Genomic DNA, 18,713 nt, shown 5'->3' with positions numbered 1-18,713 from the left:
ATACAACTTATTGTAGCTAGCACAGCTCTCAATATTAACAAGAAGTTTGAGGAAATATAATTTTAACATAAATGCATTTTGAGCCAATTTATGTAGGAGCAGAGTTTGGACAGCTGGAAGAGATACCATGTGGTACAAACAGGAAGAAGTCAAGGATGAACCATTGATACACACTGAAGATGCATGTGAGAAGTTGTTGGCAGCAAACCAAAGCTTGTGGAACTAGGAGTGTCCAATACCCATAATGAACTGTAGAGGAACATATGGAAAATGGTGGGAGGTCAGAGTTGTTGAGGATGATAACTTAAAATATGAAGTATGATGTTTGCACTCTGATTGCATCTCCTGTTGCTGGGAATTGATAGTAACCACAAGTGGGGCTGATTAAAATTATTTCATATTAACAGAATGGAGATGGGAGTCACAAGTTCAATCTATATTTTGGGTTGCTGTTTTCTTGAGGAAAGCAACAAGTCTCAAATTTGTAGCTAGCCCACATGGTGGATGCTAACTTCAAGAGGGAATTGGACAAGTTCTTGAAATTGTGTAAAGATCACATGGTACAGAATAATCTTTATAGAGTTCTATTTGACTTTCTCAAAAAAAATTGAAACCAAAACCAAAGATACATTGTTCAACATATTTTTCCCTCTGTTGCCATTGGTGTTTCTATAAAGAAACAATAGAGGAGTTGCTTGAAATCTATGGATTAATTGATACTCAGGAATGGACGGTTAATTCCCTTTATTTTACTGCAGTGAATCATTCATATAATACAAGACATAAGTTACAATAAATATGAACGGCATTGTGCTTAAAAATTCCATAGTCTTTCCATATAAAACTAGTCTTAAATAATGTACTTTAGATTAAATAGATATTTATGCAAATATTTGAGTTTTTCTTCATAAAGCAATACTTCTGATTTTTGGAATTTTTTTTGCGATCTGAAGAATTAAATAGTTCCTCCTAGCTCATTCCTTGGAATAGAAGTGAGGCTACCTGTCTGCTTCCAAAGCATTGCTCAGAATATTTAGCACTGACCCAAAACGAATTTGCTCCAGACATTTTTCTTCACTTCCTTTGTAATATCTAGCTTTCCACAGGCAGGAGATCAAGATCAGAAAAGCCAATATGGGGTAAGCTTTAGATCACATCTTTCTTTCATTCAGGGTCATTTAATATCAATACCCCTACTAATTTTATAAATGTGTTTAATTGAATGCTCAGAAGTTATGAACCGAAGTGAAATAACTTAGAGGAAGATATTAGAAATGGACGTTTAAAGTTAAGTGCAGTATTTTAAAAAGGAGCTGTATCCCCCATAAATCCAAGGTATATGAACATACTCCGCAAGAGTAAGGCATACAAAAGGTAACAAACTGAAGCTTAAACAAATAAATAAGCAATTCCTAGAATCAACTGCATTTCTCCAGATATGGAGTTAACCTCTTCCCCCAGGTCAGGAAAAAGAAAGTCAGAGCAAACCTGGGCACCCACCAGACTCTCTTTATATCATCCATAGAAATCGGTGCAATCGTCTCCAACCTGTATTATCTGCTCAGGAAGAAAAGACAAGTAAACCAAAATTGTCATCCCAAAATGTAAGCAAAAAGAAGACCACTTGAATATATTCAGAGAGGTCCCAGAGTGGAAAAAAAAGTTTTTTTTAAGAAAAAGCAGAAAAATATACTTCCAAGTCTATAAGTGGGAAGTGGAGGGAGGATGTGAACAAAGCTCTTATAAATATTTAATGTCCACCTGGACAAATAGCATATTTTATAACTGATCTGGTGAAGTTTTAGTGTGACAACAACATTATAAAAAGTTCAAATTCTTTCAATTCACATCCAAATTTGCCCAAAATAATTGGTAAGGCCCAGTCCTCATTGTAAAGCACTATTAATAGCAAGGGAAAAATGAATGTAGCCAGGTCTTGCTGCAGTAAGTTAAGCCCTGTATTTCGGATTGCAGAACAAAGACAATGGCAGATGTTGAAGATCAATGGTTGAATGAGGCAGGAATGTTGAGGCGGTGGGGACAAAAAGGTACATACAACTTATTACTACAAATATTTCCCAGATAGATTCAAAACTGTGGAAAAGTGCCTGTAGCAGAAATCTCCACTTACAATGGAATTTCTTTAAAACAGGAGGCCAGTGTTGGGATTACTTTTTTCAGACATCAACAATTTTGAATGTTTAAGTTTAAAAAAAAACTTTGATCTAGCAAACATATGAATTTAACATTGATTTGGCTCATTTATCACAATACAAGTGCCTCAGTTACCTCAGGAGACATACCTTCCCAACACTATTGTGCATTATTAATTGCCAAAATGCTGAACAACCTTATTATTTTGGTGTAATGATTAAAGTTCACACGTTGATTATAGCATAAGAAAATAAAATGCATTCACAAAATGAAACTCAAGTCCAGTGTTCTGGTCACCTTGGAAATTACATTTTGAATAAAGTGTTCAGGCTACCATCAGTGAAGCACCAAATTTCTCAAAAACTTTGTAGCCACAAGAGCTTCAATTCAACTTACAGTAAATAGTCAGCATTCTTAAGCTATGTCATGATAGTGCATTCAAATCGTACAGGTCAGTCTCCTTGTTAAGGATCAACTACAGAGTCAAACCCTTCAAACAGTGCCTGTTCCTGTGAAGTTAGTGGCTGGAAATCAGAAAATGGAGAAAGGATTGGTCTCTGGGATGTGAACTCATCATCAAAGTTCTGGACATCAAATGGGCTCCTTATTTTTGGAATAAATGGCGGTATTGCTCTTCGAGCTAACAGGGCTTCCCAATCCATTTCCTGCGGAACAAAGTTATAAATGAATTAGTATGTACAGGCAAAGAGTTTAAAAAAAATAATCGACAAATGAAAACTATGCAGGACAGCAAGCAAGAGCACCAAATTATACTCAAATGTACATCAAATGTGTATTTTTCACTAACCTTGAAAAACAGCTCCTTTTTCACATCTTCCGCATCCTGATCACCAGCCCCCAAGCGACATTCTGGATTCTTTCTCAGAAGCTGAACAATGAGGGGGATAAAAGTGACATGGAACTCCTTAAAAACTTACTTTTCACATAAACTAACCTCTTCTGATAACCTCTACACAGACAGTGTTGCAGCTCTGTCAGACTGACCTTTCTCATCATTGAAATAGCCTCTGTAGAAAGGAATTGTGGGTAGCAGACTTCATCATTGACAATGCTGTCAAAAATCTCATCATCATCATCTCCTGGAAAAGGACACTGTAAGTAACCAACAGCACACAATCACTTTCTGTAATCTAGCGAACAGGGTGGATAGACAAAACGCAATGGTAGGAGCTAATTAATGAAATAAATGTGTAAACGTAATAATGCTTCCACTTTTATTACTACAAGTTTAACTGCTGATGAGTTTAATTCATAAAGTTATACCAAAGAATAAAAATTTATTTTAAAATTCAAGTTAATCACATAATAAAAGGGCTCAAGAATCACATTAGAAAGCTACAGTAGATCTACCTGCCTTCTTAAATATTGTTAAAGTCTTTTAAATAGAAAATCATGTGATGTAGGGACACACAAGGTCAGCATTTTCTGCTCATCCCCAATTTCCCTCAAGCTGATGGCGAGCATCTCCTTGAGCCACTGCAATCTAACATAGCTTGCTGAAGTAGTTCAATCAGAAACAGCTATCAAGTTCAGAGAATGACTAGCAATGCTGAAAGTCTGGAGTTACATATCAGATAGATTACACAAAGGCAGCAGGTTTCATTCCCCAACTGCTGAACCAAATTGACCTTTACAATATAATAAAGTGTGAAGCTGGATGAACACAGCAGGCCAAGCAGCATCCCAGGAGCGCAAAAGCTGACGTTTCGGGCCTAGACCCTTCTAGACCCGAAACATCAGCTTTTGTGCTCCTGGGATGCTGCTTGGCCTGCTGTGTTCATCCAGCTTCACACTTTATTATCTTGGATTCTCCAGCATCTGCAGTTCCCATTATCTCTGACTTTTACAATAGTCCAGTAAGTTCTGGTACTAACTTTTAAATTGAAATGTATTTTTATTTCACTGAATTTACATTCCCCAGCTGTTATAATGGAACTATCATCTCTAGATTATTAGTCCAGTGATATAAACATTCTGTGATTGTATGCAATATTGACCAAATTTTGATTAACATTCTCCCAACTGTTCACTTGGCAAACAACCTGCAAGGACAAGACACACACACACACCCCTCACCATTTTCCCTATAGTGTCAGCTCCTTGCCATAGCTGAAATTCAAAACCATATATCATAGGAAAATAAGAGTATAAGAATTAGCAGGAATAGGCAAATCAGCCCTTTGAGCCTGCTCCCCCATTTGATACTATTATGGCAGATCTCATCTCTGCCTCAACTCTACTTCCCTGCCTATTCTCCATAACCTTCAGCCCATTTCTCATTAAAAGTCTCTCCTCAATGCCCCAGTATCCAGGAGTACTGTGGGGTAGTAAATTCCACAGATTTACAACCTTCGAGCGAAATAATTTCTCATTTATTTTTCTGCTATCCCTAATCCTAAAATTATAATCTCTCATTCTAGATTGCCCCATATGAGGAGCATCCTCTTTATGACAACCTCGTCAATTTCCTTTAGCATCTTATATACATCAAATTAGATCCCCCCTCATTCCTCTGGACACTGGAGAGTATAGGCCTAAACTACTTAATCTCTCTTCATAAGACAAACTCCTTATCTCTGGAATCAGTCCACTGAACCTCCTACAAGACTACTACACCTCTCCTTGAGTAAGGGGATCAGATTGTAAGCAATACTCCACATACGGTCTCACTTTTGTCTTGTACAGTTGCAGCAACACTTTCCTGCTTTTCTCCTTTATTTCTTCAAAATAAATGGCAATATTCCATTTGCCTTCTTTATTAGCTACATGCATAATAATTTTGTGATTCATGCATAAGGATACCCTCTGCACCAGAGCTCTCTGAAGTCTCTCTCCATTTAAGATACTGGGTTGCCTTTATATTCCTCCAACCAAAACAGATAACCCTGCACTTATCCCCAATTAAACTTCATCTACCAAATTTTGGCCCATTCACCTAACCTACCCATATACATTTGTAAATTTCTTACGTCATTGAAATGCACTTTCCCATCTAGTGGTCCATTGCAGGTATTAACCTGTGCAACACACTGCTTTGAGAAACAAAGATCTTACCTCTCCCACCAGCATTTCATAAATAAGGACGCCCAGACCCCACCAGTCAACGGCTCGCGTGTATGAGGTCTCAGTCAGCACCTCTGGAGCCAAGAACTCAGGAGTTCCACAAAATGTGTTTGTGCAATCGCCAGAACCCATTCCTGCAAACAGATGCACTTCAATTAAGTGTATTAGAAAGAAACTAAGTCACACATATAGAAAACAACAGCCTAGGAGTGTGTCCTTGAAAACATTTAGTTCTTTCACCTTCAGTAGTATCAGTGATCAAAAGGTTGGGGCTGTATTTCAGATTTCTGGGGCATTGGAACCAGTTCTGGAGAACGTGGGACCAGTACAAATTAGACAGATTACACCTGGGTAGCCATGATGTGGAGGTGCTGGTGTGGACTGGGGTAACTTGGCCAAATGTCACCTACCTCATACGCTGCAAGCAAGACATGGTACATTGGCAAGAATAGGCAGACTCTATCACAATAGACAAATGAACACCATGCAAATCGCCAGACAGAATGTGCCCTCCCAATTGGGGAACACTTCAGCAGTCAAGGATATTCAGCCTCCGATTTTTGGGTAAGCATCCTCAGAGATACACAACAATGCAGAGTTGCCAAGCAGAAACTGACGGCCAAGGTCCGTAAGCATGAACATGGCCTCAACCGTGATCTTGGGTTCCTGCTGAGCTACATGTCCCACTGCACTGTTCTGTTATCTGTAAAATCTTCCTTACTGTTTTGTTTTGACACCATCACTTGATAGATACTTATGATCTACCTCAATTAGTTTGTACTGTTTTGGATTACTCATTACTTTGGTTAGACCCTTGGAATGAGACTCGTATATGTGTCATATTATTCCAGTCATTTAGTTTGTCTCCAGCTCCACATTTTATTTTTAATTTTTTGTAATCATCTCTCTACCTCATTTAATCAGATTATAGGTCATCCCTTCACTCGTTATTCAGCTGTCGACACTTTACTCACACCATTTGACACTCTTGATCATCTGCATTGACCTTTTATTCAGCCTGTCAACATTCCACTTTATACGATTTTTTGATCTCTTCGCCCGAGTGCTTCTCTCTCATTTCACCCGAAGAAGGGAGCAACACTCCGAAAACTTGTGATTTCAAATAAACTTGTTAGACTAAAACCTGGTGTCTTCTGATACCTGGCAGGGCCTGGACGAACATCCTAGAGTTAGTATTTGCTCAGGTGGTTGAGGAGGCTTTAAACCAAATGGCAGGGAGATGGGAACCTATGCAAGGTGTCAGAGGAAGGTGGATCAAGAATAAGAGCAAAAGACAGACAGGGGATGAAGAAAAATAATACAGAAGAAATCAAGAGTTAGTATTAAAAAAAGGGACATGGTGGAAAAAAAAGTGAACAGGTCAAATAATGTTACAAAGACAAGCCTTACAGCTTTGTGGAACGTTTGCAATAAATTAGATGAATTCAAAGTACAAATAGATGAAAACAGATATACAGTCAGGATAATAGACACAAGCAGGGTGACCAGGGATGGGAACTGAACATCCAGGTGGTATTCAGTGTTTAGGAAGGACAGACAACAAAAAAAGGTAAAAAAAGAGATGGTAGAGTTATATTACTGGTTAGAGAAGAAATTATAGTGAAGAACTACGATCATTTTGATGTGGAATCTATGTGGGTAGAGCTGAGAAACACCATGGGGCAAAAAAAGAAATTAATGGGGTTGTATATAGACCAAACTGTGGGGCTGGTGTTGGAAATGACATTAAACAGGAAATTAGAGAAGTTTACAATAAAAAGGTACATCAGTGATTATGGGTGACTTTAATCTGCATGTATATTGGACAAATCAAATTACCAAGGAGAAGTTCTAGGAGTGTTCACGGGCTGGTTTTCTGGACCAGTGCTTTGGAGAAGCTAACCAAAGAACAGGCAATCTAGTTGTTACACCCTTTGGGGTGAGTGACGATAAGAAGAATTCTTCAAGTTGGGAGAGACAGTTGTTGTTGATTCCGAGACTATGGTTCAGACTCAAAGTAGGAGGTGCAAATTGGATATGATAGTTTGGGAAATTTTGCTTAATGGATGACAGTGGAAAAGTAATGGCAACCATTCAGAGCGCAAGGGTGAACTGCAACAATTGTTCATTCCTGTCTGGTGCAAAAGCAAAATGGGAAACAAAATAAAACTGATTGTATAAGTTCCTATAGGTATGCAAAGAGAAAAAGGTTGGTAATGTCAAATGTTAAGTCCGTCACAGTCAGGGACCAGGGTATTTATAATGGGGAACAAAGAAAAAGCTGACCAACTAAATATATACTTGTCACTGATTACAAAGGAGAACACAAAAAAAAAACTACAAATGCTGTTTTAGCAACAGACAGGAATTGAAGGAAATTGGCATTTGTAGAGAAACTGCGTTGGGGAAATTAAACAGGACTGAATGTTGATGAATCCCCAAAGCCTGATAATCTGCATCCCACAATACTCACAGAAGTGGCCCTAGAATGAATGCACTAGTGGTCATTTTCCAAGGCTCTGGAACAGTTCCTATAGAATAGAGGGTGGCTAACATAACCCCTCCATTTAAAAAAAACAAGGTAGAGAGGAAACAGGGACTTAGAGACCCGTCAGTCAATGCGATGTTGTTAGTGGGGAAAGTTGCTAGAATCCATAATAAACGATTTAATAGCAGAGCACATAGAAATCAGTGGAAGGATCATAGAGTCAGGCTTGAAGGGCCTGTGTGTGCTCCAATTTTCTAAGTTTCTATGCTAAGACAATTTTTGTTAGAGCCACTCTTTGATTCGGTCCTATCAGTCAGTGAATAGGACAATATGAACCACAGTTGCAACCTGCTGAGTATCTTACAAAAGCTTCCACGTATCATCTGCGCTGTTCTCTAACAGCCCTCCTTAGGTAAAGAAGTCATTTTTGGTTTAACTCATAACAGTAAAAATTCAAAAAGTCAGCCTTTGGCTTAAGTCCACATCAACCTAATCTCTTTTTGCAGTCGACTTTCTTGATCCAATACCTTCTTGTAAGAAAGAGACACTTTTCCTTCTCAGAGGATTCCCTTTTACTCTTTATAGATTTGACTCTGACCGGGGGGTGTGATTCTGCAATAGACTGATAACTTACTCGTACATATTCGTTGTTTTATAGAGCATAGACAGGTGAGTAACGCCTGGCTATTCAACTATGGAGGCACAACGTTCTTTCATTCAACAATCAGTATACCAATGCCTACCCAGCAGGACTCACTGACCAGAAATGGGCCATTGACTGCTTTCTACTCAACCCTTTCAAATGCTGGAAGTGGGTATCAATTAATAGAACATTTTCAGTTAGCATGATGTAATACTTATACTGGGAAGTCCTCTATCCGCTCCACAATGAGGGAAACTAATGGACCATTATTCAGAATTAAAAAGAAAGAAAGAAAACAAAAAGAGGAATTCATAGCTGATCAGTATGTGAGGAAAGAACACTTTTTGGGCTTCATACCTTTGATAAGAGCTTCATGATAAACAATGCATGATGAAACAGTTTGCTTACTTAATAGGAAACAAAGCATTTTACCTTCTTTACAGAGCCCAAAGTCACCAATTTTAATATAACCTTCGGCATCCATCAATAAATTGTCCAATTTCAGATCCCTGTGAAAGACAAGAGGTGAATACCTAGGCAGTTTCAGATCTAGTTATGTTTATTGCAGTTAAAATGAAAGTTACATAAATTACATACATTCTGACAAGTCATCAGTCATTTCCTCAGAAGACACTTCCAGCAATACAGAATTTTGAAGTTGTCTAAAATGCCAACACTAATGAATTTTTAAAAACTAAAACACTGACGATCTGATAAAGTGTCGGCACAGCATACTACAATGGTCAGTGGACGTAGGATGCAGATTCACACTTGCAATCCATCAGCCTTCTCTTTTTATCAGAAATTTCCCTCAAGCTCAACTTCAGCAAAAAGAATTAATTGCCACAGAATTATTCCCACACTTAAGATCCATATATCTTTGTGAAACTGCAGGAGTGTAACTGTTCCCCCCACTGCCCTTGCTGTCAAGCCAAACTTCCAGCCCAGCAGAGACCTCCATCTAGTGGCTAGGATGGAAATTGCCAAGTTTCTCAAAAACTGCAAATAGCAGCCCTGATTAGTATGTGAACTTCCAATCCTGTAGAGAGTCCAGGTGTTTTTAATGAAGCATTTTTAAAAGTTCAACTTTATATACACAAATTTTTCTTAAAATGATTGAAGAGTTAAACAAGACCAATGGTGAACTTAAAGCAGTTACCTGTAAACTATATCTTTCTGGTGTAGAAATTGCAATCCAAGGATAACACAAGCGGCATAAAATCTGCAAAGACACAAAATATCACCTAACTAATTAAAGTGAATTTGACTACATTGGTAAATGGACACAGTTGACAAATTCTTATCAAACCTATCTGCAATTAAGGCAGCATTGTTCTGGAAATTATTCACAAGAAAGTCAAATTCAGTCTAAAAATTCCATTCTGCCATTTAATATGCTTTCAATGCATCATTTTAATTCTGATTTGTGTTTTAAAATTTGTTAGAGATATAAGCATTGTTGGTTAGGCCATCATTTAATCGCCCAACCTCAAATGCCCAAAGTGCACCTAAAAGATAACTACAGCAGTGAGTTTTGAGAGGATTTGTAGCTCAGGTTGAGTTTCTGGATGTGAGTTTGCTTGCTGAGCTGGAAGGTTAGTTTTCACACATTTCGTCACCATTCTAGGTAACATCATCAGTGAGCCTCCGACGAAGCGCTGGTGTTATGTCCCGCTTTCTATTTATCTGTTTAGGTTTCCTTGGGTTGGTGATGTCATTTCCTGTTCTTTTCTCAGAGGGCGGTAGATGGGTTCCATATCAATGTGTTTGATGATGGAATTCCGGTTGGAATGCCTTGCCTCTAGGAATTCTCATGCGTGTCTGTTTGGCTTGTCCTAGGATGGATATGTTGTCCCTATCAAAGTGGTGTCCTTCCTCATCTGTATGTAAGGATACCAGTGATAGTGGGTCATGTCTTTTTGTGGCTAGTTGATGTTCATGTATCCTGGTGGCTAGTTTTCTGCCCGTTTGTCCAATGTAGTGTTTGTCACAAGTTCTTGCAGGGTATTTTGTAGATGACGTTCATTTTGCTTGTTGTCTGTATAGGGTCTTTTACGTTCATTAGCTGCTGTTTTAGTGTGTTGGTGGGTTAGGTCCGAGTAGTCTGGCAGTCATTTCTGAAATGTCTTTGATGTAGGGGAGAGTGGTTGTGGTTTCTGAGCCCGTTTTGTCTGTTTGTTTGCTGCTGAGAGGGAGGAAAAAAAAAAAAACGGCAGACTGTGTTCATTGGGTACCCGTTCTTTTTGAATACGCTGTATAGGTGATTTTCTTCTGCTCTTCGCAGTTCCTCTGTGCTGCAGTGTGTGGTGGCTCGTTGGAATAATGTTCTAATGCAGTTTCGTTTGTGGGTGTTGGGATGGTTGCTCCTGTAGTTCAGTATTTGGTCCGTATGTGTTGTTTTCCTGTAGACGCTGGTTTGAAGTTCCCCATTGACTGTTCGCTCTACTGTGACATCTAGGAATGGCAGTTTGTTGTTGGTTTCCTCCTCTTTTGTGAATGTTATGCCAGTAAGGGTATTATTGATGGTCTTGAAGGTTTCCTCTAATTTGTTTTGTTTAGTGATGACAAAGGTGTCATTCCACATTTCCAACCCAAAGTTTGGGTTGGATGATTGGCAGAGCTGTTTGTTCGAGTCTCTTCATTACTGCCTCTGCTAAGAACCGTGATATCAGAGATCCCATGGGTGTTCCGTTGGTTTGTCCGTAGGTTTTGTTATTGAAAGTGAAATGGGTGGTAAGGCATAGGTCCACTAGCTTGATGTTGTCCTTGCTGATGAGGTTGATGGTGTCTGGTGTATGTGTCTTCTGTTCTTTTAATAGTGTAGTCAGTGTTTCTTTGGCCAGGTTGATGTTGATGGATGTGAACAGGGCTGTTACGTCAAAGGAGACCATTATTTCATCTTCTATCTTGGTGTCTTTGGTGTTCAGGAATTCTTGGGTGGAGTGAATGGAGTGGCGCGAGTCTTCTACTAGGTGTTTTAGTCTTTTGGTGTAGTTCCTTGGCTAATCTGTATGTTGGTATTCCAGGTAGCAAGACTATGGGTCTGAGGGGGGCTCCTGGTTTGTGAATTTTTGGTAGTCCATAGAAGCGTGGTGTGTTGGATCCATCTGGTTTCATTTTTTGTAAGTCTCTCTTGTTTAATTCTCTAGATTTTTGACGTTTTTTTGAGTAAGTAACTCAAAAGTAAGTACTCAAAAAAAATCACATCAGATAGACAAGTACAGGCAGATTTTCTTTTCTTCGAAGCAAAAACATTTGAGAATCAGTTGGGTCTTAATCACAATCTGAAAGCTTCAATTTTATTGGTAAGTTTTTAAGATTATTAGTCCAAGTCTCTAAGGGAAAAAACAGAGTTAACGTTTTAGGTCCAATGACCCTCCCTCAGAACTGGTGGTGGCTGGGAAAACGTCAGTTTATATGCAGAAAAAAGGGAGGGGGATAGGGTGTAAACGATAGGATAGAGCCTAAAGAGAGAGAAGAGCAGTTGGACAGACAGAGTTGATAACAAATCAGGCTGGGAGGGTGAATAGTTGTTGGTGGGCACTATTACAGACTAACAGCAGGTGGTGTGTAATGGCAGGCTATGTGGTAACAAGGCCTGGTGTGTGGGGTAGGGGGCTGGGGCATGGGAGAGTTTAAACCCTAAAATTATTGAACTCGATATGGAGTCTGGAGGGCTGCAGGGTCCCCAAGTGGAAAATGAGGTGGTGTTCTTCCAGCTTGCATTGAACTTCCCTGGAACACTGCAGCAAGCTCTGATTTACAGAGTCCAGTAATGTAACTGCAACTGCAACCCTACAGTATCCCCTTTTACCTGAATGATGGATAGTCCATATCACAAGTGCATTACATGGGATTGAATTTCATTCTCATGGAGCACTTACCTAGCTTGGGGTTCAGAGAAGACATTGGAACGAATATGCATCATTAGGTCTCCTCCAGGTGCATACTCCATCACAAAACAAACGTGATTTGTAGTTTGAAAGCAGGCAAAGAGGTTCACAAGGAAAGGATGCTGCACAGAGCTAACTGTTTCAAAGATGCGCTTCTCACACATTAGGCTATAAAATAGAAAGCATTTTTACCAAGGTTGAATTTTTCAGTTCAGTAATCTTCACTTATGTACACATTTTAGAAAATCAAATAGCAATTTAATTTGATATAATTATCATTTGATGATTAGATTAAGAGTTCACTGAACTTGAGTGAATTTATTTCCATACACAAAATATACTGTGAAACATTCACCTTTAAAATTGTTAAAGCATTTCTCACACCTTTCATGTCTAGTTTGTGATTATTTTTCATAAGAGTTTTTATCACCCTCTTTGTAGTTATGAGAGTACAGCTACAACACTGACATCTACCTGTTAGTGTGGGAATTGTCCACATGTATCCTGTCCACAAAAAAGCAGGATAAAACCAACCCAATAAATTCAATTTGCAGAGTAATGGAAGATCTTGTTGGAAGTGCTATGAAGTAACACTTAACCCAAAGTGATTTGTTTGTTGCTATATTATGCCAGAGTAGCTCAGGTCCAGATGATAAAGGCTTTGGTCCAAATGCAGACAAACCTTACCGGGGTGACACTACCCTCAACATCAAAGCAGCATGAGTAAGTATGCTTCAAGCAGTACAAATTTTAGTCAATGGGATTTGGGAGGTAAATCTCCACTGTTGGAGTCATACCCATCACAAAAGGAAGTAGTTGTGGTTAGCAGACATCAGTTATCTCTGACCCAGGACATCACTGCAGGAGCTTTTGAAGGTAGTTTCCAGGTCCAACCTAGGTCAGAGGTTCACTGCTGATTGATGTTGAATTGTTCAGTACCATTTTCAATTCTTCAGATTCTTAAGCAGCCACGTGTCTGCATTCACCAAAAACCTGGACAATATTCAGGATTGGGCTGATAGATATTTTCTAAATCAACCTGTTTAAAGATGTTCTAAACATGACTGTGCCTATCAGTCTAAAGGTGGGAGCAACACCCTTTAGCACAAGAACCCTGCAAGCTTGGGCAAATATATGGTGTGACTATTATTTGCCATTTAAGTAACAGCCAATGACTATCGCCAACAAGAAAATGTAACTGTTTCAAATGATATTCAGTAACAGTACCACTACTAAGTCAACACCTACACCCAGAGAGATTATTATTGACCAGAAAAATTATCTGGACTAACCATACAAAAACTGAAGCAACAAGATCATGACAAAGGCTGGGAATTATGCAGCAAGTAATTCATCTCTCAACTTCTTAAAGTCTTTTTACTATTTTAAAAAAGGCATGATTCAAGAAATGTAATGGAATGTTTTCCAATTGCATGAGTGCAGCTCCACCAACACAAGGAGCTCAATCCAGATCAAAAAGTAACCCAAAAATTGAGCAGCCTCCAAAACACAGTCAAATAGTGGCAACCAGTGTGTACTATCCACAAGGTGCATTGTAACAAGGCTCCTTCAACCTCACCTTCTAAACTAATGACCTTTACCACCAAGGGCAATAGACGCATGCAAATACCACCATCTGAAAAATCTTCCCCGCAGGACCCACACCATCTGACTTGTAACAATATAATGCAGTTCCTTCACCTTTGCTGGGTCAAAATCCTCAAAAACCTTCCCCATTTGTACTGTGGGCATACTTTCACTATAATTAATAGAAGTTCAAAGGTGGAGGTGAGCAACCACCTTCAAGGCCAATTACGAATGGGCAAGAAATGCTGGCCTTCCCAACAATGTTTAAATGTCATGAATAACTATTCTTGCAGCTACAGCAAATGAGACCACTACAAGCCAGAAGCACCAACCCTATCCTCAATAGGAGAAATCAATTCATCATGAACGGCTCAATATTGAACACGTTAGCTGAAGCATGAAAATTAGGCAGTCCATCTGCCTGGCCTCACTCATTATGATATTGTGTCAAGTTAAGCAGCTCTAGAATCCAAAGGCCAGAGAAAACAAATTTTTAATTGAGCTTCAAAAATTAATTACAGCTAGACACAGAGGTGATCAATGTGCTCAGATATTCCCTTTTTATTCACACCTCCCTTCCCATGGGGATAATTTTACACTACTCCATAGCTTTCCTACAATGGTACGGCAGAGAACTCTCAAGTGAGCAATCATTGCAAAGTTTAGAACACGTGAATCAGTATCAGCTATGAATTAAACAGTTTCAAGGGTTGTCTTAGGGTTACAGTTTGGATACATGACCAATTATGACTGTCCTACACCAAAACAATTGTAGGAATTATTTTTAGTTTGAACTTCCCAAAAGATATGCCACGAGGGAGAAGGGGATAAACATCAAGATCCAGGAACGATTAACTTGTCCCATATTGGCACAGTTTATAGTCACAATGTAACTAATTTTCTGTATTACCTACTCACTCTACCAGTAGATCACTGATTTATCAGGCACATAACAGAAGATCCAGATTCCATTCCCATTCTTGTTGGCTTAATTGATCTCAGGTTCAGAGTATTAAAAACTAATAATCAACAGCCAAAATTGCCCACATTAGTGGGAGTTGGGCTTGATTTTGGCCAGCTATTCAACTGCATGGGCTTTAAAATCCTAGACGCTTTTTTCAAGCAGGGTGTTTCTAGTTATTTATTTATTTATTTATTTATTTATTTAAACACAAAGCTGAAACCTACATGTAATAATGTCAACTTTTTGATGCTGTGGGAGTCAAATGCTTTCAAAATCAAGTCTGAATCCAACACTTGTTAATGTTGACAGTTCAGCAGCAAATCACACACGAGTCAAGCTGTAAGAATGGTAGCCAATACTCATGAATTTACTCAGGTTAATTGGGCAACTAATGCTGCTGGCACCGTCCCCTTCCACAAAATCACTGCCTAGGGTGACGATAGAGGAAATCAAGAGGAGAGGAAAAAAAACGTCTGTTTTACAGGTATCAGACACCCACCTGTCTATTTCATCACGAGACACTACATTTCCTTTCTTCAAGGCTTTAATAGCAAACATTTTCTTTGCCAATTTATGTTGAGCAAGCAACACCTAGGATAGAGAAAGTCAGTTAAAAGTACAGGAATTGAAAGGGAGTTCCAAATATCTGAGATATACAAGTGGATATTAGAGTGCCAACTTGTCTTAAATCACAGTTTTACACATATAGACATTTTTAATTAAGATGCATGGGAGCTATGAATATGCTTCTCTTGAATCTATGGACAAGCGCTCAGCTATACCGTTTCTAAGTGACCAGAATCCACCCTGATTCAGACACAGCACAAGCCAAGCAAGAAACCGGGACCATCTGGTTCAGATGCTTAAACAGATAAACTTGAAACCAAGATCTGTTATCTCAGATTCTCCAGCATCTGCAGTTCCCATTATCTCGGCTATGGATTCTAATGAGTTTGGAAAAGTGGTTAGAAAATACCAAATATGAACTGTTAATCCCAGAGTCTGAACATTAAGAAATTAGCTATCTTGCCCGGCTTTCAGTAAGTCATTCTTACCATAGTGCAGTGTGGTATGCGAAGCAGGAGAGCAGAACAAGGGCATGTTATTTGTTAAAGAGGGGCTTTTAAAATGGAATACAAGACAAAAATTGTCAAGAAAATAACTGCAATAAGAAGATGGTTAAAAGGACAGACGTTTGGGAGAGTAAACAGACAATAATTCTTGTTGTTATCAGCCAAGGAAAAGTACAGAAGAGAGTTTGTCCAAGTCAAGCAAGGCAACCCTTGCCAGAAAAATCACATACAACTCATCTCTAACAGAATATTCAACATAGTACGTTTAAGATGCATAATAAACCAGTGTTCAATGTGCTGAGGAATGAAACTAGTTAATTTAGAATAAGCTACACAGTTAGTGTTAAATATTTCCAAAAGGTGGTTTAATTTGGGAACCACATGGACAAAATGATAAAGACGCAGTGCATATTTTATGGGCTTTGCTACCACACAAGTAAATACAGGGCACTGGATTATCTCCCATTAAAGTAAGATGCTCAGTCCATGAATGCAAAGTAGTATTAACACTGGACAAACCTATAAAACAGACAATAGGACAAATACAGATTCCTGTTGGCCATCTCAGAAATATAGCCAGATAACATTCTTAATTAGTCCAGAATCAAAAAAAAAATTGCCCATCTCAGTTTTGTCAGATACTTTCAAAAGAGATAAATTACAAATGTCAAATACTAAAAATATTTGCTAGCAAAGGAAAACGCATTAAATCTCAAAGCCTGAAAAACTTGTCCAGCCATTTACAAGGAATGGTATCACAATAGTACTTAGGATCCTACAATTAACAGACATCAAATTAAAGCAATTTTTATACCATAGAGTAAAGCTATAGCTGCCTCGAGCACAAGTACAAATATGTTAATCCCATTCGCATTATTATTATTTGAAAAGTTGTTTTGAATACTAGCATACACTATCTGCTACTTACAGAAGCAACTATACTGTAATAAAGTTTATACAGCAGATGCCAAGTAGGAAGACAAAAAAACTGAGAAATGAAACACCATGAAAGCTCCCAATCACCTAACATACCTTTCCAAAGTGACCTCGTCCCAGCAAAGCAACACAATTGAAGTCTTCGAGATGCAGAGTCTGCTTTCTGCATGGAGATAATGGGATATTAATTCTAATAATTATTGCAACAATAGCCAACTAATGTTAACAAATTGCTAAGAAACACTCAAGAAGCCAATTAACATGAGCAGAAAAGCAGGAGGTTAATATTGCATTTACTTCTCATGAAGAATTTTATTGATAACATCACCTATGTTTCCTCCACCAGTAAAGTGAAACAGCCTGAAAGTACTAATGGTTTGGCCACGATACTAAGAACGATCACTTGGACAAATGTAGCAAAGCAGAGTAGACAGTTGTGGAATCATACCTCAATACATGTAAGAGCTGTCATGAAAACTAAAGCCAAACAAAAATCAAATATTGGCAGAGAGAGGCTGGAATTTGAATTTAGAGCCCCAGAGGTAGTAAAGTATGGGGGAGCAATTCTGCATCTACCCAAGAAAAACTCAGCATTTAAAATTGAAGATTCATCGTAGGAGGAAATAGGAACAAAATCCAAACGAATGAAATCTCAGAAACAGTGCTAAAATAAACTTCATCATCTTGTAAATTGGCCTACTTAAAGTGGTCTACTTGCTCAGTCAAGCAAACATTGCTAATAGTCAGTCCTTACCTGGGTGTAACCTCAGTTAAGTTTAGGATCTTTGGGGCTTGGTTAGCCTGTGGATTTACCTCTGCACTGCTTCCAATTACACTCTATTAGAATAAAACCAACACAAAATAATTAAATCTGAAGAACAAAAATTGTTGTAGAGAAGGAAGTTAACAAGATATGGTCTTACTCAAGTAAACATCCAAAAAAGTACTTACAAATAACAAAATACTTGGAAGTTGAGTCACTTAGGAAGACCATCACAATAGTGGATTTATGGCTAACAAGATGAAATTGACTGGTTACTTTTAAGAGTGATCAGTTGCCTAAGCAATACTGGGCAGGAAGTTTTCCTGATATCCTAGTCAACATACATCTAGATTGTAGCAAGTTAGTGCGTGGACACAACTGACATCTTCCACTTTAAATTATTTCAATGCATATCACAGCAATTCCATCATGAGCAGGCACTTTCTCCCCTACTTTTACAAGAGAAGCTAAAAGCCAAATTTTTAGTTTGGCATCAATTAAACAAGTGCCATCCACAGTATTTCATTTTAATAACTACCATAATTTACCTGGCTGCCAGCAAGCGGAAGTATCCTTTCCTCGGAGGCGGAATTTATAAAAAGCCGAGGTGGCTTGGGAGGCGGCTCTGGGCTGAAGTTTAAGTTGATAGGTGTAAAGGCCCTATACATATGCACACACGCAGAGACAAACACAATTAAATCATGAAGACTAACAAAAAAAAGACAAACAAGATCCTAAGTAGAAGACTGCACATTTACAATTTCTTAGCAGATTTGAGTTTAAAAAGGTGCATTTTTATGTAAATGTAAATATAAATTACTACCCCTAGTTAACAAAGTGTGAAGCTGGATGAACACAGCAGGCCAAGCAGCATCTCAGGAGCACAGAAGCTGACGTTTCGGGCCTAGACCCTTCATTAGAGAGGGGGATGAGGAGAGGGTTCTGAAATAAATAGGGAGAGAGGGGGAGGTGGACCAAAGCTGGATAGAAGAGAAGATAGGCGGAGAGGAGAGTATAGGTGGGGAGGGGATAGGTCAGTCCGGGGAGGACGGACAGGTCAAGGAGGTGGGATGAAGTCAGTAGGTGGGAAATTGAGGTGCGGCTCGAGGTGGGAGGAGGGGATAGGTG

The 18,713-nt window shown here is 38.8% G+C and overlaps 1 protein-coding gene across 1 annotated transcript in view; it reads right to left on the bottom strand.

Moving 5' to 3' along the window:
• Positions 1 to 690: 690 nt before the first annotated feature.
• LOC125465438 (serine/threonine-protein kinase N2-like) overlaps positions 691 to 18,713 on the bottom strand; it is a 53,682-nt gene continuing 35,659 nt past the window's right edge. The window contains exons 12-22 of the mRNA XM_048558965.2: positions 18,134 to 18,245; positions 17,577 to 17,659; positions 16,919 to 16,985; positions 15,313 to 15,404; positions 12,254 to 12,430; positions 9,529 to 9,591; positions 8,802 to 8,878; positions 5,230 to 5,372; positions 3,160 to 3,267; positions 2,963 to 3,043; positions 691 to 2,819 (exon numbers count right to left, since the gene is read on the bottom strand). Of these exons, the coding sequence (XP_048414922.2) occupies positions 2,619 to 2,819; positions 2,963 to 3,043; positions 3,160 to 3,267; positions 5,230 to 5,372; positions 8,802 to 8,878; positions 9,529 to 9,591; positions 12,254 to 12,430; positions 15,313 to 15,404; positions 16,919 to 16,985; positions 17,577 to 17,659; positions 18,134 to 18,245 (1,204 nt within the window). The 3' untranslated portion in view covers positions 691 to 2,618. The remainder of the gene's footprint in view (positions 2,820 to 2,962; positions 3,044 to 3,159; positions 3,268 to 5,229; positions 5,373 to 8,801; positions 8,879 to 9,528; positions 9,592 to 12,253; positions 12,431 to 15,312; positions 15,405 to 16,918; positions 16,986 to 17,576; positions 17,660 to 18,133; positions 18,246 to 18,713) is intronic.

This window comes from Stegostoma tigrinum, chromosome 29, assembly GCF_030684315.1.
Source record: "Stegostoma tigrinum isolate sSteTig4 chromosome 29, sSteTig4.hap1, whole genome shotgun sequence".
NCBI lineage: Eukaryota > Metazoa > Chordata > Chondrichthyes > Orectolobiformes > Stegostomatidae > Stegostoma > Stegostoma tigrinum.
Note: the sequence above shows the minus strand (reverse complement) of the source record. Positions and strands in the feature narration are given on the sequence as shown.